Raw genomic sequence first — 24,076 nt, 5'->3', positions numbered from 1 at the left:
CAGTGTGCTTTATTATTTCTCTACTCATTTGCTTATTGAACTAATGGCTTCTCTTCACAGCCATCCTTCTATGTTTGTATTCATACAACTTTGTAAAATACTTCAATCATAAATGTGTGAATACTGTTAGCATTTGAGGCATTAGGCTGGATCCACAGTGAGAATAGGCAGGGCAGGAGATCCTATGACCCTGAAATGAGGAACTGTGGCAAGTTGCTAAAGTTGAGAAAGTGGTTGAAGGTTTAGACAGTATTAATTGAGAGTTAATCTCTCTCATCTAAAGAGGGCAGGTAAACTCACAATTTGTTTATATGGAGCGTACAGCCTTTAGATTACCAACTGGCTGGCTGATACTAAATTTTACAGCACATAAAGTGGCTGTCAGTATGTTGAATTTTGGTCCAAGTCCCATACTGAACTAAACCTTTTAACTGCTAAAGTCAAAGTTGTTGATAATATATTCCCATCTTGTTGATAGCTGTTCACCGTCCCCCAATGATTCATTTAATACTGCTAGGCTAAGACACTCAAGAAATCTCATCAATATTCTTCTTGGAAAAACAAGAATCCTAAAAGCCACAACATTAACAAATGTCATTCCCTTGGGATTCATGGGTTCCAGATTTTAGCCCTTTTGAGACACCTTGGTTCAAAAATTGTTGCCTTACAATGCACCATTTTGTCCAGTTAAAAATCATGACAAGAATTTTAGTAGTATATAGATACTGCTCCTACATAGATATAACAGAAAGTTAAAATTATCAAAACAGCAAAATATTTGGTTGAATTTTTAAGAATTTACCCAAATAAATCATTAATTAGATGAAAATGAGAAATTTTCTCAGTTAGAAATCACAAAATACTATATATTTTCTGAGAAGAAAACCTCACTGAACCTATTTCTGAGGAAACTTGATCAGACCATAGCAAGGCAACCATTATAGATGAACAAACTCTGAAAATAATTCAGATGAAGTGTTGGAATTAATAAAAATATAAACCTGTAAAGACTGTTATTGTTTTAAAAATCACAATAACTTTAATGAGCCAATTCTAACAAAGTGTGCATGCCTTAATAGCTATATCTACTGTAGGAAATGTCTGAAATATCTGATTATTTTACTTGTAATCCTTAATCCTTAATAATGCTTAATACTTAATAATGCTTAATTCTGTATATTACACAGAATATTTATTCAGTATAAATTGCTTTTATTGAAATTACTACACTCTTCTTTTAAAATTCTCTTTTTTAAAACACATTCTTTGGATAACTTGGTTATCAGTAATATAATTTGACTTACCAATTTAGCTACTTTTCCATAATCAATCCATCTAATTGTTGCAAAGTTAGTTGATTCTGCACAGTTGAAACCATGATTATACCCTGCATGGTATCCATATGGGAAAGTGATCATAAACTCTCCAGCTTCCTGCGTGATCTAAAAAAAGAAGACCAGGACAATAAATGAGAATCTCTTGAATATGGCTATAGATTCCTTGTTTTTCTCGATGTTACCTCTCTGTTCTTTTCTATTCTCAGTATTTCTGTGTGGACTGTATAATAGATATGCCAAGTGGGACATTTGACATGAGAAACAGATAAAGATTCCCTTAAACCGTGTTGATTTCAGCTGGCTGTATGAACATATTCCTGTAACATATCAACAATAGAAAAATGAGTTCCTGTTGTTTTTTCTTGTCATGTTTGTTCAAGTGCCCACTCTAGCCTACCCTCCTGGTCTCCCACCAAAATACTAATGGAGTAAAATTCCATTTAACTTTTTGCCTTAATTCCATTTAAATCTTAAAGATCACCCAAGGTCAAATATATGCTACCAGCTGCTAAGACATCAAGATAAAGTATCTTCTCCATATTAGAAAGCAGGAATTAAAACACATAATTTTATATAGCCAGATTGCTATCTCCAACAACCTCGCAATCACTCAGTGCTAAAATAGATAACAAGAGGTCAAGGATCCATTTTAAAAACTAAGTCAAAAGGCAATCTTCAATAAACGTTCTACCCATTATTTTATATGCCACTATATCACAGTGCTTAAGAGAGTTAATTACAACTTCTCCTGGGATGGCAAAACAGCTAAAGCATATTTAACCAAAAACAGATAATAGCAAATTTTGAATCTGGGCATAGGAAAGATACATAAACCATGGAAAGACTCATGACAAGGGTAGATTCATTATGCTCCATACCATAATAATAGTCTTAAAATATACACTTTAGAAACAATACATTTTCTCCTTTGGCCTTTAAAACAATCAATTGTTCTTGCTACAATTTCAAAAATCATTTAATTACAACACGATACTTGGAAATTAACATGCAAAAGAATGGGAAAAAGGAGGAAGTGAAAAAATCAACACTGTGATGAGAGAGTTTTATGCATGAAAACGTGCATTATCCATAAGCATATATGTATCTGCATGCGAGCCTCATTATGACCTCAAACAAAAAAGTTATACAGAAGAGGAGGACAATGACAATTACTATCCCATCTTCCTGCTTAGAGGACATTCAAACAAAACATAATAAAACATTGTTAATTCAAACAGCAAAAGCTTGACTGAAAAAGAAACCATTGATTCCTTTTCTAAAAGCAGTAAAAGAGATCTAAGCATAACGGCTAATACAGAGCACTCCAAGGCTTAGAAACAACAGCAGAGCAGTTTCTTTCAAGCAAACTTTCCAAAAAATGTTTAAGAAGGTATCTCTCACTGATCTAAGTTTTCAGGTAAAAGTATTTAAAAAGTGGTGTCTTAGATATTTAGATCTTAAGGTTTTTTTTATAATTTTCAAGATAAAATGCAACACTTTATATTGTGCCTGGAAAACAACTGACTAATAGTGGCAGTTTTCATTTGGGTCTATTTTCTGAATTTTATAAAGGTCAGCAACCAACCTGCTGCATTTTGCACTGGATACATTTTAAGAATAGCCTTATACAAAACACATGTTAGGGTGTGGTATAAGAAAGGTATCAGTAACTTCTAACTACAGCTGAGGAACACAGTTGATCTATTTGAGTACAAACGTGTTCTTTGCCACTATGTTATTAGGAAGCTGAAAGACAGCTAGGGTGAAGAAGCATCTATGGATTACAACTTCTCCTCAATTTTCAACAGTTCATTTAATGACCATTCAAAATTACAACAGCATTGAAAAATGTGGCTTATGACCATTTTTCAGAGTTACCACCTTTGCAAAATCCTCATAAACATGTGATCAAAATTCAGATGCTTGCCAACTGGTTCATATTTATGATCATTGTCCCTGGGTCATGTGATCACCTTTTGCAACATTCTGACAAGCAAAGTCAATGGGGAAGCCATATTCATTTAACAACTGAGTTACTAACTTATCAACTACGGTGATTCACTTAACAAATGTGGCAAGAAAAGTCATAAAATGGGGCAAAACTCAACTTATCAAATGTCTCACTTAACAACAGAAATTGTGGGCTCAATTGTGGTTGTAAGTCAAGGATTACCTGTATAAGGGGGAAACATAATCTTAGCAAGAGCAGGCTGAACTTCAGTGCCTGAGAATATTTCCCTATCAACCAATATAATCTTTATCTTATCAGAATCTAACTTCATCCTTATTCAGTCCATTATCAAACTTAATCTAAGGGAGGCTGCCATTTACTTAAAAGTTAAATGGCAAGAAGTAGAGCTCAGTAATACCACTATATTGATAGCACCTCAAAACCTCCCATGAGATCAGAGAAAATGGAAACACTTCTAATTTCCAAAATAGTTTAACCATCAAGCTAGTTAAATAGTATGACTTTATATCCAGTTGAACAGTCTAACTCAGGGGTAGGCAACCTTGGCTCTTTTATGACTTGTGGACTTCAACTCCCAGAATTCCTGAGCCAGCCAGGCTGAGGGGAAAGGGAGAGGTTTCCAAGCTGAGCCATGCTGGCTCAGGAATTCTGGGAGTTGAAGTCCACGAGTCATAAAAGAGCCAAGGTTGCCTACCTCTGGTCTAACTGAAATGAGTCCAGATAATTTATCATCCCGTTAAAACAACTGTTTCTCAATTACCTCAACCAGAGATGGCACATTTAAGACCAGCTGATTCTCAAGCTCTTTGAAGTCAAGAGAATTTTTCTTTAATATTGGCTTCATCCTATAGGCAGAGAGTGATACACAATTCCTGTAAGGAAGTATTAATTACTTCCTTTAATTGCAGGGCTATATTAAGATGCAAAAGCCAAGCAAGCATACAGGCACTTTCCCTACTTCATCAAAGGTTTACAAATTCAAAAGTATCCAAAATAATATGACAAGTGGTTGCCATGTACTAAAAATCAATTAAATGAATAATTTTATCTATGAAGAATGTAGAATGCTTTGTTCCACCTCCCCAGCTTTCTAGTGATGGCAATTGTGCATAATACAAAAAACACCAATCAGAACAGTAATGACAAATTCTCTATCCAGAGATAGAAACATTCTTCACTACTTTTTATCACCACAGAATTCTCATTTAAAAAGAAAATTGGATCCATCAGGTACCTAGGGTGAGCCACTTTAATTAGATCACAAGTAACCAGAGAAGGATCAGTCTGTGGATAAATTACACTGATTGTCTGCAGTTTCATGTTACTGGTTCTACCCATACAGAGCATCAGATGATCTAGAATATGTTTTATATGTTTGAGGTCCGATATTAATTGGACCAATGTACTATTTCAAGCTGAGAAAAATATGATAGATCAATTTATAATTTATTGACTAGTGGTAAGGCAGGCAGAGAGCTGTGCATAGATGCATACCCTCAAAAATATAGGGAAAATATAGGGAAGCAAGATAGAGCTGGCTACATCATAGCAGTTTTGAGTTAATTTAGAATCAACCAGGAACAAACGGGGTACACTTTCAAGGGAAACACCCAGACAGCAATCAGTCAGTCTGAGTCAGAGAGCAAAGGGAAAGCAAAGACATAAGAATGCTGATCCAAAGTTAGTAAGTTGTTTCCAAAACAGACATATTTGCTGGCAGCTGTTTTAAAACGGGCCAGATGTAGTAGGTATGGTTCAATTACAAGCATTAGTGTCTTTCTTCTCTGCTTAGCTCTCTAAGCTGCTAATACGTTCTGAGTTGGATGCCCTACAGGGAGGTGGCCCCTCATCCCGACTCCTCTGACACCTGCTCCTGCTGATGTTTCGCTGAGTGAGATTCAGATTGCCTCAGATCATTGTTGAGTCCTGACAATCTGATGAACCAGGCTTCACCCTCTGATATGCAGAGGAGTCAGACTAGCCCATGACAAAGAGGTCCATGATCTAATTTTGGCGCTGGCTTGGTCGCTCAACAGTGAGACACTGGTGAAGCAGGCACAACACCACCTGCATTTTCTGCATCACATGAGAAAAGCTGGAACTATTGGGACTAAATGCGAACAAGCGGGTTGCGAGCATGCCATATGTACATTCTATCTCTTGACCGTTAAAACGGTCACACAAGTGTATTTGTAAAATCTCCTAATCTTCAGCCCTAACTCTGATGATGTCAACAGCTAGCTGACGAAAGCTTAGTAATAAAAAGGCTACTTTATATCCCGGAATTCATTAATTTTACTAATTTTAAAATACACATATACACACACACACACACACACACACACACACACACAAACATACATACATGTATGTATGTAGCATTTGTATATGTGCGTTATGTATGTCTATGGATAGATACTGTATATACTTTCTTTTGAGAGCAGGCAACAGAATTTCATTTTTAATGTGCGCCAGTGTGCCCAGAGTAAAAAATGACAATAAAGGTTATCTGATTTTATCTTTTAACTTATCTATTTCATATAGGAGATTTCTATAATACATTCTAGTTCAGCTTTTTTAATTATTATTTTAGATGCCTTACTAGCATACCACATTAGGATAGAAGAATATGATTGCCCTTCTCTATGAATTCCCTAATCACACTGCAATATGAAAGGAAGTATGTCAGTCAGCATACATGTCCTTTCCCTGTAACAAATAGGCTGAAGTTTTCCTCTTTTTCCTGGGTGGACAAGTTAACTTCTTCCACCCTTAGTAGCAATAATCTCACTGATTATATCCTAATCATTTCTTGTTTCCTCATCTCCCAAACACAATCTACCACATCAAGCCCCAATAAGATCAATCATATATTCCTTTGCCCAATGAAATATGATAGTATGATCTTCATACAATCACCATAGGAGGCCTCACAAAATTCTTTGTAAAAGACCATCAAAGAACCTAGCACCAACTTAGCTTACCCCAAAAGAAGTGACCGTAAAGCTGTTTTATATAAATCCTTGTTTCCTTACAGCCCCATTAAAGGTAGCAGTCGCACGCTATATCTAAGCATAAGCAATATAGATGGGATTACACACAACAGCCATATGTTCATGCTGAGATTGTGATTGGATTGTTTTATTTTTAAGAACACAAAAGTGAGTGCACAGAAGTATAAACATTTTCTGTGCCAGTAATTCCCAAATTTATCTTGTCATTCACCGTCACTGATGACAGTTTAGCAGGTGTGCTGTGGCAATAACCAGCAGTTCAGCTGTCACCTGGTAGGTGTAGGCTGGCTTATCAGTGTTCAGCATGTTTCCAGCTCTATCACTCTAAGCCACAAGAGATCATAGCCTGACTCCCGCTATTCTCATTCTCACAGAGGTATATTAATTAGAACTCCAGTTTAGTATTGACTGCTCCCTAGTGGTACAAAGTTACATAACTATTTGAAATGCTTAAATGAGAAACTAGGGAGAATTCTAGGGAGATTCAGGTACCTTAAATAAAATAAAATGAAATGAAATAAAAATAACATAAAATAACAAAATAATATACTGTAAAATGACAAACTTTGCATGCTCTATACCCTTCAGCTTATGAAAAACAAATTTGGAAACATTAAAAGGAATACTTTTGCCAGTATCCTTGACATTTATATGATTTTTCCAATGTTTCTTTTATTTCAGCTTGTAGAATACGAACAAAATATAAAATAAAAGCCAGTATATGACATATTCGGAGAGGAACAAAAACTAACGTGGTGTGTATTTATATATGTAATATAATTAAAGCCACTGAATGTGTATAAATCTTTGGAGGAATCTCTATCACTAGAAAAGGTAAAAAGAAATAGAAGGGCATGAATGGTGTATGGCCTCAGTTACAATGGCAATCAGCACACCATTGAAAGACCAGAAAGACGAAGTTAGGGAGATTGTCATATAGAGAAAATCTATGTGGTCACTAATAATCGATACCAATTTGATGGCACATCATAAACAGTGCTGAAATACTGATTCTGTTTAGTGATTTTATACTTACAATGAACAATTATATAGTGATAAAAGCAGGACACCCCCTCCTCACCCCAAAGAAAAAAATACCTTGGCAAATACAGGAAGAACCCAATACAAACTAGTCTGACTCAGTGGCAGCCTGAGGCTAAACAAGGAATCCAGAACTGGCTAACAGCAATTAGGATTGATAGAATTAGAATAGAAACACCAAAAGGTCCTGGAGCAAAAGTTAACACCTTTTAGACAGAACTGAGAAAGAAATTAACCCAACAATAGACACTGACCAACAAATCAGAAAATACAAATTTAAACTCATCAATCAGAAATGACAATTTTGGAAACCATGAAAAGGGATAATGCTTGAGGACCATTCTGTCTAGGTAGCCAGGGATTCATGCTGAACTGTCACTCAACTTTAATCTCCGTGATTAAACCTCTCTTTCCAATAGCTGGCTTCACATTCTATTTGTTCTCCTCTGGGCTGCTTGTGAGAATCCTGGCTGGAAGACCCTGAATGGGAGAATTCCTCCCAACAAAAAGTTATCCAAATATGTTTGGCTGTAATTCTTTCATTATTGATTTCACATCTCTAAATAGCGTAGAGGTATCCTGCATAAAAAGAAGCTGAAGACATTCTAAAGAGATGTTGAAACAACTCATATCTGTTAGATCATTGTCCTCAATTTAGCAATTAATTCTTCTTTATAAACTCAAATGCATACTCAGGAGCAACAGACTTAATTTGGATATATAAGCTGATTTACTGTAGATAAAAGAAGCCCTAATAACAATAGCTACTGCAGATTTGAACCATCAAGCTTTCTATTAAGTGGCCTGCAGTTTTAAATCTTACATTTCTTTTTTCCACCAATACATGGTAACAAACCTCTTGCAGCTCATTTCTTGTTCCTACATATGGAAGAAAGCCATATTGTGTTTTGATAACATTCTTGGCTGATTTGGGGCTCTGTTTCTATGTTTTCTGGCTTTGATCCTCATATACCTATTGTAAGAAAATTGCAGCTCTTCTACAATTAGACTTAGTCATTTTTAAAAATGTTTTCAACTACCTCTCCAAGACTATAAGGCAGGGAATGAAACAGAAACCATTATGTTTTTGCAGTAGTCTTATATTATTTTCAAACCTAAGGAAAGATTTAAGTTTTCTTATTTATTTTTCTTCCTTTATATTGAGATACCTCTCTCTTTTTAGAGGCTGCCACAGAGTTTGCATTCAACAGGACACCCAATCTTACCTCTATATTATATATTTATGCATCTATGTTGTATTTGGGAAAAATGGGAGATCAAATATTTTAATATTTTATCTTTATCCCAAGCATTCCTGCAGCAATTGTAAATACCTAAGAGTTCCTAAGAGAGCAAAGTGCAATGTCTGCCAAACACCTGGGACTACAACTTCCACCTCTCCAATTTAAAATGGTCGTCCATACTGGAGAAATCTGGAATAAACTATTTGTCTGCCATGCCACTGTTTACTTACTTAAAACATTCCTATCCCACCTAATGTAAATGGCTTACAATACAATAAATATAAAATCACAAAACAGCAGACAGAAATTACATTGTGCAATAGAAGCAATTTATTTATTTATTTATTTATTTATTTATTTATTTTTGGGATTTATATGCCGCCCTATCTCCCGAAGGACTCAGGGCGGCTAACAATAAAAACAACAATACAAAAGTTAAAAGGAATTAAATAAACAGCCCCAAAATAAATTAACTGAACAATTAAAAATTAAAACATTTTAAAAACCCGTCGTCAATCCAGGTCAGCCTGATGAAAAAGGAAAGTTTTGAGGTCGCGGCGAAAGGACCGGAGATCCGGGGCCATCCGGAGCTCAAGGGGGAGTTGGTTCCAAAGGGCTGGTGCTCCCACAGAGAAGGCCCTCCCCCTGGGGGTCGCCAGCCGACATTGTCTGGCCGAAGGCACCCTAAGGAGGCCCTCTCTGTGTGAGCGCACTGGGCGATGGGAAGTCGTCCCCGGCAGCAGACGGTCCTGCAAATATCCAGGGCCTAGGCCATTTAGGGCTTTAAAGGTAAGTACCAGCACCTTAAATCTCACCCGGAAGACAACCGGTAACCAATGCAGCTCACGCAGGAGGGGTGTAATATGGGAGTATCGGGATGCTCCCATCACTATCCGCACGACCGCATTCTGCACTAGCTGGAGCCTCCGGGTGGTCTTCAAGGGCAGCCCCATGTAGAGAGCATTGCAGTAATCCATCCGAGAGGTAACGAGTGCATGAGTGACCGTACGTAGGGCATCTCGGTCCAGATAGGGGCGCAACTGGCGCACCAGGCGAACCTGGGCAAATGCCCCCCTGGCCACAACTCCAATATGATCTTCAAAACTGAGTCGTGAGTCCAGGAAGACGCCTAAATTGTGTGCCCTATCAACAGGAGGTAACACCTCTCCTCCCATAACCAAAGATGGAACCTCTTGGACAAGTCGAGATGCCGGTATGTAAAGCCACTCAGTCTTGGCCGGGTTGAGCTGGAGCCTGTTCTTCCCCATCCAAATCTGTACCGCAATTTGATAAAAAGAGTAATACTTTTATATATTGATGGCACTTTTAAAAAGAAAGATCCACTAATTTCTGGAAATTTATGGATAAGGAAATGAGATGGAGCTTTCTGGAAATGAACATTTCATTTCAATTCCTAGTCACAGTAATGGAAAAAGAGCTTTTCATAATCGCAAACAAATAGCTTACAATATATAAAAAATATCTGATGATGCTACCAACAAGTAAACAGTTTAATATGGAAGAATGTTATACTTCAAATATTCTAGTCCTAAATCATTTGGAGCCAAAAAAAAATCAACACAAGCAACACAGTTCCTATTAAGAAACAAATTGTAGCTCTAAATAAAAATTCACTGAAAAAATCATCATCATCATCATCTGTACATGATATATCTAGAATCACAGAACTGGAAGAATTGGAAGGATCTATTTAGGTCAGGGGTCTTCAAACTTCACCCTGGCTGAGGAATTCTAGGAGTTGAAGTCCACAAGTCATAAAAGAGACAAGTTTGAGGACCCCTGATTTAAGTCATCAAGTATAAATGCATGCTTACTGCAGGAATCCAGGTTAAGCATCCCAGACAAATGGCTGTCGAGCCTCAGTCTGAAAGCCACTTGAATGGATCAAAGTGCCCAGTTCTGCATTCTCCAACAATGGCTATAATTGCCCACCAATCTGAGTTACACAAAGTAATGCCTGGACACTTGACAGTTGGAATTCCAGGTTCACAACTGGATCCAGAATGATCTCTGAAGTGAGTTTTCAAAGGAAATGTTAGTTCATTCAAAGGTAATTTCTAAATCAGATCTACCAATGAAAAAAAAAACTTCTGTATGATTAGAATTCATCTTCAGTTTGTTAGTTCTATGGAATCCCTTCTTCAAGATCCCAAGAATTTCTTTAGAATGAGATAGGAAGGATAGAGTTGGCTATTATTCAAATACTGCTGACACCAAACCTCCAAATTACAGATGACTTCTTATAAAAACAGAATGGAAAATAATAAAATAAGCTGCCCAGAGTAGTCCCATGATAGGTGAGATAGGTGGCAAATAAATTTAATAATAAGTAAAATTAATTAATCCCTCAGCACAATATTTGAAGCATTAACAGAAATAATTAAAGCCACGGTAAAAGTATACCTTTAAATCCTATTCCTAAAGGTTATCCGGAAGTTTGCCATGCTTGGTAGTAATGAAAATATGCTAAAAATCTAGCAGAAACCCCCAAAATACCACTGTAGATCATTCAATAAATTAATCACAACTTTCTTAGTGCCCAAAAGGAGTAAAGTTGAATCTAATCTAATTTTGTATATTTCTTATCCAGATGATCTAAGTACACATGTAGCTAGGCCTATATTGCCAAGAATCCTATCCATGTTTACAGACTGCATAATTTGAAACACATATATAATTTTAAGTGGCCAAGCAGGTGCCAAAGATGTATCTACTAATATTGATCTAACAAATATTCAAATGAGTATTCAAATAAAAATAGTTGTGATTTGTCTGCAAAAAGCTTTGCAAACTGATCACAGTGAACCACCAAACCCAGTCAGTTTGCATCTGTCTGCACAAGCTAAAGGCTGTAATTAAAAGCAAAATCCATTACACTCCCATCAACCAATCTCCACTTCTACCCCAAACCAGTTTAAGTTTTGAAGATTTCTATAACATGATACCCTATTTTAAGACAATTAGGTTACCCATAATTGTCTTTGAAATGTTTGTTCTGGTCTCATACAATTATATTGTCAGGTCTATTCCTTCCAAAATAAAGCAACCATATATGTTGCTTTGAATTCTTTGAATAAAATATAAGATACAACTTAGGTTGGAATTTTCATGAAAAATCTATGCAAATCTTAGTTCACCAATCTGATTGATTTAGAAAATTTTTTGTAGGATGAAAATCCAAAGAAAGGGAGGCAGGGAATATGTATCTAGAGTTATATGTATTCAGTAAATAAAGTTTTATTTCATGCCTTCCTCACTCTTACCAAATATATGTACATAAAAGATTTCTTCATCAAGATATGTTTGTTTAAAATTGAATGTGTGTAAAGATAAATGTGATTTACTATGCATTATTTGATCTAATGGATGAGGATCCAAACATAAATAACTCACTTTATTAAAAGGAATTCCATATTTTTTCAATATTGAGGGAGAAATTAATGTCATCTTATGGCGTAGAAAAGCATCACATCCTTGAGAACTGCTTGGGAAAAATCCTAAAAAAACAAAAATAAACGAAGAACTGTATTAGACATAGTTGATAAACAACATACTGTGAATAAATTATTTGAATTTATCTGTAATCAAACTCATATATAGAACAATAACTCCTCTCAAAAACAGCATTCTGCCTTTAAACAAAAATGACAAACAAAAGAGAACACACATAATCAACAATAATTGGTGCTTTTAAACTAAAACCCTCATTCAAAGAGTTCCCCCCAGCAATTATATTAACATACATATCAATCTCACAGGAATTATTTTACAGTAGCAATTACTGTTGAATAATTTATTATCTTGGTTGTTGACATGTAAAACTGATAGCTTTTCCAGATAATTTGAAAATACTATAATTGCATTGTTGAGCGATTCAAATTTCTTTTCTACAGAACTGCAATTTTTATACCTAACTTTCAAGAAATCAAACTAATGAATTTTGTCACGGAGATTGTATCAGACGAGGGCAACTCTTTCCACAAAAACAGTGGATTCTGTGCGAACTTTACTAAAAAGGCACTTACAAATTGTGTTGAACAATTTCATCTGTTGAAAGTAAGAAAGTGGGAATAACACAATTATTTGAACACAAATACATTGGCAAGCCTCAATATATTACTGAAAAAGGTATGCAACTAGCAAAACGTAAAATTAACGTAAAATTGCCCAACATATTTCAATCAAAACCTTCCTCAAGGAAATAAGACATTTGTGATAGAGTTGTCTTACTAGAATAAGTGAATAATGGAAATTTTCCTCCTGGAGAAAGCTTGCATTAAAACCCATGAAACAATTTCTTACTTTACAAAAATTCCTATAGTTTCCAAAAGCTTGCCTTTTTCCATCAATTGTCTTTATAGAATTTTCAGTTACAAGAACCAAGTAACTAAGAATAACTGCAAAGTTCTATTTTAAAACTATGCAATATTTTCCAAACAAAAAAGTAAAAAAAGAAAGAAAAAGTGCTGATACAAAGCTTGCATTTCATTTTCTTGCCTGCCTAGAATAACTACAATTTATCTAAAATATAAAGTGAGCCTAATCTTCTCAATCCACATTTGGAAACTTCTTGGTTAGCAGCTAATATTTACCGTCTAGAATGCATTAATTTAAGTCTTCACATAAATATCACTATTTTATAAACCCTTTTATCAAAATATTCCTTGCCAATCCACTAGCCTAAGGACCTCAAAATGTTAATAACTGATATCTATGAAGTTAGCAATACGATTCCAAAGCACACTCCATTTGTTAAATGAATAGTGAAATAAGAGAGGCACCTAGACCGTTTATTAATAGCCCAGCTGAAACTCCTGATAAAGAATGTTGTGCTTTATAGAATAGCATTTGTTCTACCTTCTTTAGCCTCCACATTTTCCCAGAAGTTACAAAATACTTCAACCAAAAATATTATGCAAGATGTGGGCCTGCTAGCAAGAAGACAATCTGTAACTTTATGCACTGTTAGGCACTCATTTCTATTTTACCAAACTCTATACTAGCAAGATTTGAGATTATATGGAAACTTTCACAAGTACAAACTTTTACATGCAAATACAAAAACCTCCACACTGTAAAGAGCTGCATTTTGTCCATAAATATTTCTATTTTACCTCATTCTACAATGTAATACCCCTTCATGGATTACTGCCTTGTCGTGGCGAAGGGGCTTGCGTAATTCAATGAAGCTATGAGCTATGCCGTGCAGGGCCACCCAAGACGGAAAGGTCATAGCAGAGAGTTCTGACAAAACGTGATCCACTGGAGAAGGAAATGGCAACCCACTCCAGTATCTTTGCCATGAAAACCCTATGGACAGTACCAAAAGGCAAAACGATATGACGCTGGAAGATGAGCCCCTCAGGTTGGAAGGCGTCCAATATGCTACTGGGGAAGAGCAGAGGGCTAGTACTAGTAGCGCCAGAAAGAATGAAGCGACTGGGCCAAAGCCGAAAGGACGCTCAGCTGTGGATATGTCTGGTGGTGAAAGGAAAGTCCGATGCTGTAAAGATTTTTTCTCCATAGGAACCTGGAATGTAAGATCCATGAATCAAGGAAAGCTGGACGTGGTCAAACAAGAGATGACAAGACTAAACATTGACATCTTAGGTATTAGCGAACTAAAATGGACAGGAATGGGTGAATTTAATTCAGATGACCATCAGGTATACTACTGCGGGCAAGAATCCCTCAGAAGAAATGGAGTAGCCTTCATAGTCAATAAAAAAATAGGAAAAGCAATACTGGGATACAATCCTCAAAATGACAGAATGATCTCAGTTCGAATCCAAGGCAAACCATTCAATATCACAGTAGTCCAAGTCTATGCCCCAACCACCGGTGCTGAAGAGGATGAAATTGACCGGTTCTATGAAGCCCTACAGCACCTTATAGAACTAACACCAAAAAATGATGTCCTTATCATCATGGGGGATTGGAATGCTAAAGTAGGAAGCCAAAAGATAACTGGAATAACAGGCAAGTTTGGCCTTGGAGTACAAAATGAAGCAGGGCACAGGCTCATAGAATTTTGTCAAGAGAATACGATGGTCATAGCAAACACTCTTTTCCAACAACCCAAGAGACGGCTCTACACATGGACATCACCAGACGGTCAACACAGAAATCAGATTGACTATATGCTCTGCAGCCAAAGATGGAGAAGCTCTATACAGTCAGTAAAAACAAGACCAGGAGCTGACTGTGGCTCAGACCATGAGCTTCTTGTTGCAAAGTTTAGGCTTAAATTAAAGAAAGTAGGGAAAAGCGCTAGGCCAGTCAGGTATGAATTAAATCATATCCCTGTTGAATATACAGTAGAGGTGACAAATAGATTTAAGGAATTAGATCTGATAGACAGAGTGCCTGAAGAACTATGGACAGAGGTTCGCAACATTGTACAACGGGTAGCAACCAAAACCATCCCAAAGAAAAAGAAATGCAAGAAAGCAAAATGGCTGTCTGAGGAAGCTTTGCAAATAGCTGAGGAAAGGAGGGAAGCGAAAGGCAAGGGAGAAAAAGAAAGATATTCCCAATTAAATGCAGAATTCCAAAGAATAGCTAGAAGAGATAAGAATGCCTTCTTAAATGAACAATGCAAAGAAATAGAAGAAAACAATAGAATAGGGAGGACCAGAGATCTTTTCAAGAAAATTGGAGAGATGAAAGGAACGTTTCATGCAAAAATGGGCATGATAAAGGACCAAAATGGCAGGGACCTAACAGAGGCAGAAGAGATTAAGAAGAGGTGGCAAAATTACACAGAAGAACTATACAAGAATGAGCTTAACGTCCCTGATAATCACAATGAGGTGGTCACTGACCTCGAGCCAGACATCCTAGAATGTGAAGTAAAGTGGGCCTTAGAAAAGCTGAGCAACAACAAAGCTAGTGGAGGTGACAGTATTCCAGCTGAGCTATTCAAAATCTTAAAAGACGATGCAGTAAAAGTGCTACACTCAATTTGCCAGCAAATTTGGAAAACTCAACAGTGGCCACAGGATTGGAAAAGATCAGTTTACATTCCAATTCCAAAGAAAGGCAGTGCCAAAGAATGTTCAAACTATCGCACCATTGCACTCATTTCTCATGCTAGTAAAGTTATGCTTAAAATTCTACAAGCTAGACTCCAGCAGTATGTGGATCGAGAACTACCAGAAGTACAGGCAGGATTTCGAAGAGGCAGAGGAACTAGAGATCAAATTGCTAACATACGCTGGATCATGGAGAAAGCTAGAGAGTTCCAGAAAAACATCTACTTCTGCTTCATTGACTATGCTAAAGCCTTTGATTGTGTGGATCATAACAAACTCTGGCAAGTCCTTAAAGAGATGGGCATACCAGACCATCTTATTTGTCTCTTGAGAAATCTATATGCGGGCCAAGAAGCAACAGTGAGAACTGGACACGGAACCACTGATTGGTTCAAAATTGGGAAAGGAGTCCGGCAAGGCTGTATACTGTCGCCTTGCCTATTTAACTTATATGCAGAGCACATTATGAGAAAGGCAGGGCTAGATGAATCAAAAGTTGGAATTAAGATTGCCGGAAGAAACATCAACAACCTAAGATATGCAGATGATACCACTCTAATGGCAGAAAGTGAAGAAGAACTAAAGAGCCTCTTGTTGCGGGTGAAGAAGGAGAGTGCAAAACTTGGGTTGAAACTAAACATTAAGAAAACCAAGATCATGGCATCTGGCCCTCTCAATTCCTGGCAAATAGATGGGGAAGAAATGGAGGTAGTGACAGATTTTATTTTCCTGGGCTCCAAGATCACCGCAGATGGGGACTGTAGCCAAGAAATTAAAAGACGCTTGCTCCTTGGGAGGAGAGCCATGGCAAATCTAGACAGCACACTAAAAAGCAGAGACATCACCCTGTCAACAAAAGTGCGTATAGTCAAGGCTATGGTCTTCCCAGTTGCAATGTATGGCAGTGAAAGCTGGACCATAAGAAAGGCTGAGCGCCAAAGAATTGAAGCCTTTGAACTATGGTGCTGGAGAAGACTCCTGCGAGTCCCTTGGACTGCAAGGCGATCAAACCGGTCAGTCCTAGAGGAGATCAACCCTGACTGCTCTTTAGAAGGCCAGATCCTTAAGCTAAAACTCAAATACTTTGGCCACCTAATGAGAAGGAAGGACTCACTGGAGAAGAGCCTAATGCTGGGAAAGATTGAGGGCAAGAGAAGAAGGGGACGACAGAGGATGAGGTGGCTGGATGGAGTCACTGAAGCAGTAGGCGTGAGCCTAGATGGACTCCAGAGGATGGCAGAGGACAGGAAGGCCTGGAGGAACATTGTCCATAGGGTCGCGATGGGTCGGACACGACTTCGCAACTAACAACAACAACAAAAACACAATGTAATAAATCAAAGGCTGCGCTTTTTATAGATGCCCATGATGTACTCTGATCCATGAGTGGGACTCATAATACTTACATAATACTGACATATACACAGAAGCAGGAAGGGTCAAAATATCAGCATTTAATAAAGCCAAGTACTAATTGTAGGAGTTTCATACAAAGTGCATCAAACATTATTTCATTGCCTAGTAAATGCCAACCTGTATAGTACAATATTTTAGGAAAGTTGGTACTGAAGACTGATAAATTCAAGAGCAGGAATAAGAAAACCTGTCTATTAGCCATACACTTGAAATGAACCCATCATCACATTTTTAAAATCTAGACGTTTGTGCTGCATTAAATAAATTAAATTTTAAATTAAAATCAATGAAGAAAGAAGAGACTATTTAAATCACCTTCTTTATGGATTTGTAATCAGGGCCTGAACAAATGTGGTGACTGGTCATAAGTTAATTTAAATTGGAAAACCACTGGAGTAAGGTAATGCACAGTATATTAAGCCCAGCACATCACTTTAGATTGTATATTTACAATGACCCTGGAAAATTATATCCTATATCATCCCAGCAGGAAGGGAAATACAATACAAGATACATGCTTTGAAAGCCAATCTTCTGTGAATATTTTAAATTGGTTACACTTTTAACACCAATAACATTTTTTGCACAAATGCCATAATCTCCAACATTATATATATATGAAAATACAATATGCTTGATATATCTTAGTAGGTGGGCAGTATTTTATAGTTTTCATTCTGTGAACAACTATGGTTGGAGAGCATGCTCACAGAAGACCCAAGAGACAGAAGTCATTTTTCTTTTCTTTTTTTAACAAATGTTATTGATTTTCTAATATTACATTCACATATTTGAAAAGCAACACGGTAGCTGGGTAGTAGTAATTCAATTACATACAGATATCATTAGTACAGATTTCAAATTGCTACCATAAACATTTCCTCTCTTTTTCCCTTCATATATACTGTCTATTTGTAAATTAAAAGACAAGTTTTATCCTATCCATCACATAGAAAATAACTTTCTTATATATATCCATAGTTTTTAGTTTACACATATTCTAACTGTTTTAACATACAGTCTTTTAGACAATCAATGACCTAATAGATTTTTCAATTTTAATTTCCACTAACATTTAGATTTAACGTTTGATATTTATCATTCCCAAGATTTTTAGTATACTCCCAATTCATCTAACCACCATTCCTCACAAAATCTAATGTTCAAAATACACATCCCGTTTACTTAACTTCTCACCGTCTATGTCAACAAATTAAGGATACAGTATGATATCCTTCCTTTTTGCTAATTTTCAGTTGTTGTTTTTTTAAGTAGTAATCAAAATTTCTTTTTATTTCAATATTTAATAGAATATTCCTCTCTTCCTCTTTGTATCTGCTCTCTTAAACTGATAATTTTCAGTTTTAACATTCCATATAGACCTATTTATTACTTTCAACAATAGGTTTTTAGCTTGTCTATATTATTCACCTTTACATGACCTTTATGAACAAATCAATATTCAAATTAGCTATTAATATTTATACTGCTAAATTTTAATGACCAAAAAATTTTCTTTCTCTCAGTTCATGACAATGTCTTGTGTTCAACGTACACATCTTATCTATTTAAGTACATTCTGTTTTAGATTTCAATAAGATGGTCAAAATTCCATTCTTCTTGAGTCTTATTCTGGCTTTTTCCTTTGCCAAATCATCTTAGGTCATCAAACCAATCTCCTTGTAATATCATGTATATTAATTGATATTGGCAAAACCATCCGGTTGCCATTTTTTTTGAGAGGACTTGTAGGTCTAGTGGGTCGTCTCTTTATTCTTCCATATTGACGTAGTTGTTCTGAATTGTTTGTCTTCTCATCCAACTGTTCTTTTCCTAGATCCTTCTAGTTCCTTCTGAGTTGTATAAGAAACCTTTTCCTTTTTCCAAGTTGTCAATGTCTTTTCTGGATTTTCAAATATCGATATTTGTTTAAGAGTAGATTCTTCTGTCATCGTACTTGATGTTTCATTTTTTCTATTGTATTTTCTTTAGTTGTGGTCAAAGTTTGGGCTTTCATATCTGGGCTGTCTTCTTGTTTCTTCACATGGCCTCTTAGTATTTCATTGGTTGTGGTAAAAATTTGGATTAGTGTTTTCAACATGGCAAGTTTGTTAATCTTCATCTATAAATAAATTTTGTTCCTGGTCTTCTTCCATATTGGTATTTTAAGCTAAAGGCTTTACACTTAGAAAATCCAAAAGAGAATTTTTTTTTCTAGGTAGGGAACACAAAGCCTTTCACAGCTGTTGTTTTAAACTTCTCAAGGTTATGTATCTTATCTATTTCCCTGGGCAGTCAGCCAGGCCCCTTTTAAAGTTTCCCTTTGAGTCCCAAAGTTGTCTTAATCTTTTCAGTTTTTCTTTTTTTGTTTTCATAACAAAGAATCCAGATTTCCAACAGAAGTAGACAATGAAAAATAGGAAATAAAAGATCTTTCAATCCACATGCTTTGAGAAATAAAGTTTTAATTGGGATTCAGTTACTTTTTCAACGTTTAACATGCCCCTGGGTATTTAGTCGCCACTCTTTCTGGAGGGAGGGCAAAAGTCCCCCTTCCCTCACCTCAGGGGGGAAAATGCTTAGCAGCTTAAGGTGGTATAGAAAGTAATTAGGGTGTAAAAGAGATAGATCTCACCCAGTCTCTTCTGCGCTGCTTTAAGAGTTGCCTGGTGGAAAATGTGACTTCAGCTGTTCACAGCCTAGGGACCAGCCATAATGGCCGGTCCTTTCGTTTGCCAGTTTGGAGAGTTCGCCAGGTCTAACAGGCGGCTTTCCGCCCTTTTCAGGGGCCCCCAGCGATGCAAAACTGGACAGGGGAGAGAGAGAGCAAGTCTCTCAGCCATTCATAGCGGCTGCGTGACAAACCGGAAGTCCCAGAAGTCATTTTTCTATCTTCAGTTTCAGGAACACAGCCAATTAGAGACTGTGCAAAATCTCAATTTTAGATCCTGCATTTTAGTTTATTATAGATCTTAAGTATCAAGGCTTGATTACAATAAGCAGACATCAATATAATTAGATCAATTTTAGTATATACATGGAGTGTTATAACTAAATGTCAAGAAAATGTAAAAGAAAATAGAAGTCTTTCTGCCATTCTTGCAATAGTGATCATTAGCTGAGCAACATATGTGATTATTTATATGAGGTGCAAATTATTTATTCCAATGGAAAGTACAATTAAATGAGGTGAAGTTAGGTATATTTATAACTTGGATTTTTTCTCCTAATGCTCTCTTTATTACAGTAAAGGTAAAGGTAAAGGTAAAGGTTCCCCCACACATGCGTGCTAGTCGTTTCCGACTCTAGGGGCCGGTGCTCATCTCCGTTTCAAAGCTGAAGAGCCAGCACTTGTCCGAGGACGTCTCCGTGGTCATGTGGCCGGCATGACTAGACGCCAAAGGCGCACGGAACGCTGTTACCTTCCCACCGGAGTGGTCCCTATTTTTCTACTTGCATTTTTACGTGCTTTCGAACTGCTAGGTTGGCAGAAGCTGGGATGAGTAACAGGCGCTCACTCTGTTACGCAGCACTCGGGATTCAACCCGCCAAACTGCTGACCATCTGATTGACAAGCTCAGTGTCCTAACCCACTGAGCCACCACGTCCCTTCTTATTACAGTAACTGACCAGCAAATTAAGCTTCCTAAATTTCTTAAAAGAATAAAAGAACAGAGTACAAGAAGCCATAGGACTGAAAGGGAAAACCATTATCTGGAAAATAACAGCAGAATGCCTAAAACCTAGAATGTTTCTAAAATGTGGATTAAAGTACATGTAACAATTTACCACAATGAGGTGAATACAGAAATAGAGGCCAAATAATAGAAACAAAGTGACAATTAGTAAAAATAGTACTAGTAAAATATTTTAAGCACAGAGTACTACTTATGAAATATTGAGCAATTAAGTGGCTATATTATTACGTGGGTTACATGTGAATGTAAGTATATGGTTAAAACCATATAATGGGTCAGTGACATATAAAATATAATAGGAGAAATAAACCCCCAGATGAAAAAAAGAAAATAACAAAATGGAAATATACATTTGTACAGAAAATAGAAGTATTAGTGTCCTGCTAATAGTATTGTGTAGCATTTATTTTCTTCTATTACTGGGTAGACATTTCTGCTATACAACTTATAATGTTATGGAAAGTCTTTGGTATTTTTTATTTAAAAACTAATTGAGCAGTCTAATTCATCTCTCTTTTTTTTCTTTTTACAACCCTTTAATCCCTTTATTCGGGGTGGAGTAAGGGCAACTAGATGGAGCTGACCATTTCTTAAAAGTGACAAAAATATTAACTTCAGGCTCCTTGGAAACAAAATTTTAAATTACAAGATGCTAGGATAGACCAAGAATTGATCCAAAGTTTTCTCAACTTTTCTGAAAAAATGGAACTTCAAAATGTTCAAAGGGATGTGAAACTATTTGTGACATGTTATGTTTCATGTCTAGGACCACCAAATCCTTGACTGATGTTTGCACCATCCAAAAGGATGCAGATTTTTTTTCACACAGTCAACAGGATAGCTATATCCAGTTTATGCAATATAATATGTGCAAACAAGAGCAAAAGCAAACAAAACTAATTTTACGGCATTGTGATTTCATTGACACACATAAATGAAAATAAAAGAACGTACATAAGCAACTATCTGAGTAACTGGAAAATCAATTCATATTTTGCTCCATTTTTTTAGAGCAGAGCAAATTCTAGCCCAAATAATGTACAGTAACCTGGATTTAACTCTGAAAGTTTGCCTTAACATGATGTGTGAATGAATCCAATTTAGTTTATGCAACAAACTACAAATAAATATGCCATGACTTAGTGCAATGTACAATCCAGTCATCATTTCAGTGCTATTGATTTATTTTACAGGATTATGCTACCGTAGTTTCCGGCGTATAAGACTACTTTTTAACCCATGAAAATCTTCTCAAAAGTCAGGGGTCGTCTTATACGCCGGGTGCTGAAAATTTAGGGACAGGGCTGGCTGGAAAACCTGGAGCGGATCTCCCATTTAGTCTGCGCAGGGAAAGCGGGACCAATTGGAGAAGAAGCTGCAGTCTGTGATTTTTTACAGGCTGGAGTCTGGGCGTCTTTTCTTCTAAAGTTGAAGACCAGCTGTAGTATATCCCAACTTGAAAGGCAGGTGGGGAAGCCAGCAGCCAGAGCAGCGGCTTAGCTCTAAGGACACATTTGACTCAGGAACTGGGCGGGCTGGCTGGAAAACCTGGAGCGGATCTCCCATTTGGTCTTTTTTTTAAAAAAATCCCATTTATATCCTGCCCTTCTCCGAAGACTCAGGGTGGCTTACAATTTAAAGCACAAATCAATGTGCTTAGCAATAGCCTTCATTCTGTGTATATGCCTGTTTATTAGGGCTTTCACACACACCCCCAAGCAGCATTATTACAAAGTCAGCTTATTGCCCCCAACAATCTGGGTCCTCATTTTACCTACCTTGGAAGGATGGAAAGCTGAGTCAACCTTGAGCCTGGTGGGATGCGAACCTGCACTAATTGCAGGCAGCTTGTGTTACTTAAGGCTCTGTGCAGGGAAAGCTTTAGAGTGAATTAAGAAAAGTGAAAAAGTGAATTAGGAAAATAGGGAATGGTTGCTGGAATCAGGGGCTGCCACAAAGAAGAGGGAGTCAAGCTATTCTCCAAAGCACCTGAAAGCAGGACAAGAAGTAATGGATGGAAACTAGTCAAGGAGAGAAGCAACCTAGAACTAAGGAGAAACTTCCTGACAGAACAATTAACCAGTGGAACAACCTGCCTCCAGAAGTGGTGAATGCTCCAACACTGGAAGTTTTTAAGAAGAGACTGGACAGCCATTTGTCTGAAATGGTATAGGGTTTCCTGCCTTAGCAGGGGGTTGGACTAGATGACCTCCAAGGTCCCCTCCAACTTCTTCTTCTTCTTCTTCTTCTTCTTCTTCTTCTTCTTCTTCTTCTTCTTCTTCTTCTTCTTCTTCTTCTTCTTCTTTTTCTTCTTCTTCTTCATCATCATTATTATTATTATTTAATCCACTTGCACTGTTTTATGTTTACATGTTTGATGACAAACAGCCTTATGTTTATAAGTGACAGTTTTCCTACTAAGCACCTGCATGTCATAAGCATTTGAATTAAAATTACCATATTAAAATCAAATCTGATGTTTTTTAATTTTTATTTGGTGTGCGTTGGAAGAGGGGTAGTCTTATACAGCGAGTATAGCCCAAACCCTATAATTTAACAGGAAATGTAGGGGGTCGTCTTATACGCCCAGTCGTCTTATACGCCGGAAAATACGGTATTTTTCTTAGTTTTGAGATATAGCAGCTTGTATATGGTCATACAAATAAAGAAAAGGCAAATTTTTAACTAGAGACATTATTTCCTGTGCCAGTGCATCCATTTAAAAACATTAAGAAGAATTACAGATGATATCTGAAATTTTAAAACAAGCCACACCCATATTAAAACAAGCCACTTTATGGCTCCACTAATGTAGCTTAAGGGACGCGGTGGCTCAGTGGGTTAGGACGCTGAGTTTGTCGATCAGAAGGTTGGAAGTTTGGCGGATCGAATCCCGAGTACCGCGTAGCAGAGTGAGCGCCTGTTACTCGTCCCAGCTTCTGCCAACCTAGCAGTTCGAAAGCACGTAAAAATGCAAGTAGAAAAATAGGGACCACTCCGGTGGGAAGGTAACAGCGTTCCGTGCGCCTTTGGCGTCTAGTCATGCCGGCCACATGACCACGGAGACGTCCTCGGACAAGCGCTGGCTCTTTGGCTTTGAAACGGAGATGAGCACCGGCCCCTAGAGTTGGAAACGACTAGCACATGTGTGCGGGGAAACCTTTACCTTTACCTTTTAACGCCAATAAGCAAACATATGGCTGTGTTCCAGGAGTAGTAAACAATAGTCCTACTAAAGCCTCATTTTAAAAAATACCATAATAACCATAACAAGCTAGTGGAGATTTAGGCAAATTTAT

General features: G+C 37.0%; 1 protein-coding gene across 5 annotated transcripts in view; it reads right to left on the bottom strand.

Annotated features, from left to right (window-relative positions):
• The window catches only part of KDM4C (lysine demethylase 4C), a 218,205-nt gene that overhangs the window by 156,573 nt on the left and 37,556 nt on the right, over positions 1–24,076 (bottom strand). For 4 of the 5 annotated variants that reach the window (XM_081319370.1, XM_081319372.1, XM_081319373.1 and 1 more), the window contains exons 8-9: positions 12,023–12,126; positions 1,305–1,442 (exon numbers count right to left, since the gene is read on the bottom strand). In XM_081319370.1, the coding sequence (XP_081175496.1) occupies positions 1,305–1,442; positions 12,023–12,126 (242 nt within the window). Of the gene's footprint in view, positions 1–896; positions 956–1,304; positions 1,443–12,022; positions 12,127–24,076 lie in introns of all 5 variants that reach the window. The other variant, XM_081319371.1, reaches the window with a different exon arrangement.

Source organism: Vipera berus, assembly GCF_964194415.1.
Source record: "Vipera berus genome assembly, chromosome: 2".
NCBI lineage: Eukaryota > Metazoa > Chordata > Lepidosauria > Squamata > Viperidae > Vipera > Vipera berus.
This window is presented reverse-complemented; position numbering and strand designations above follow the sequence as displayed.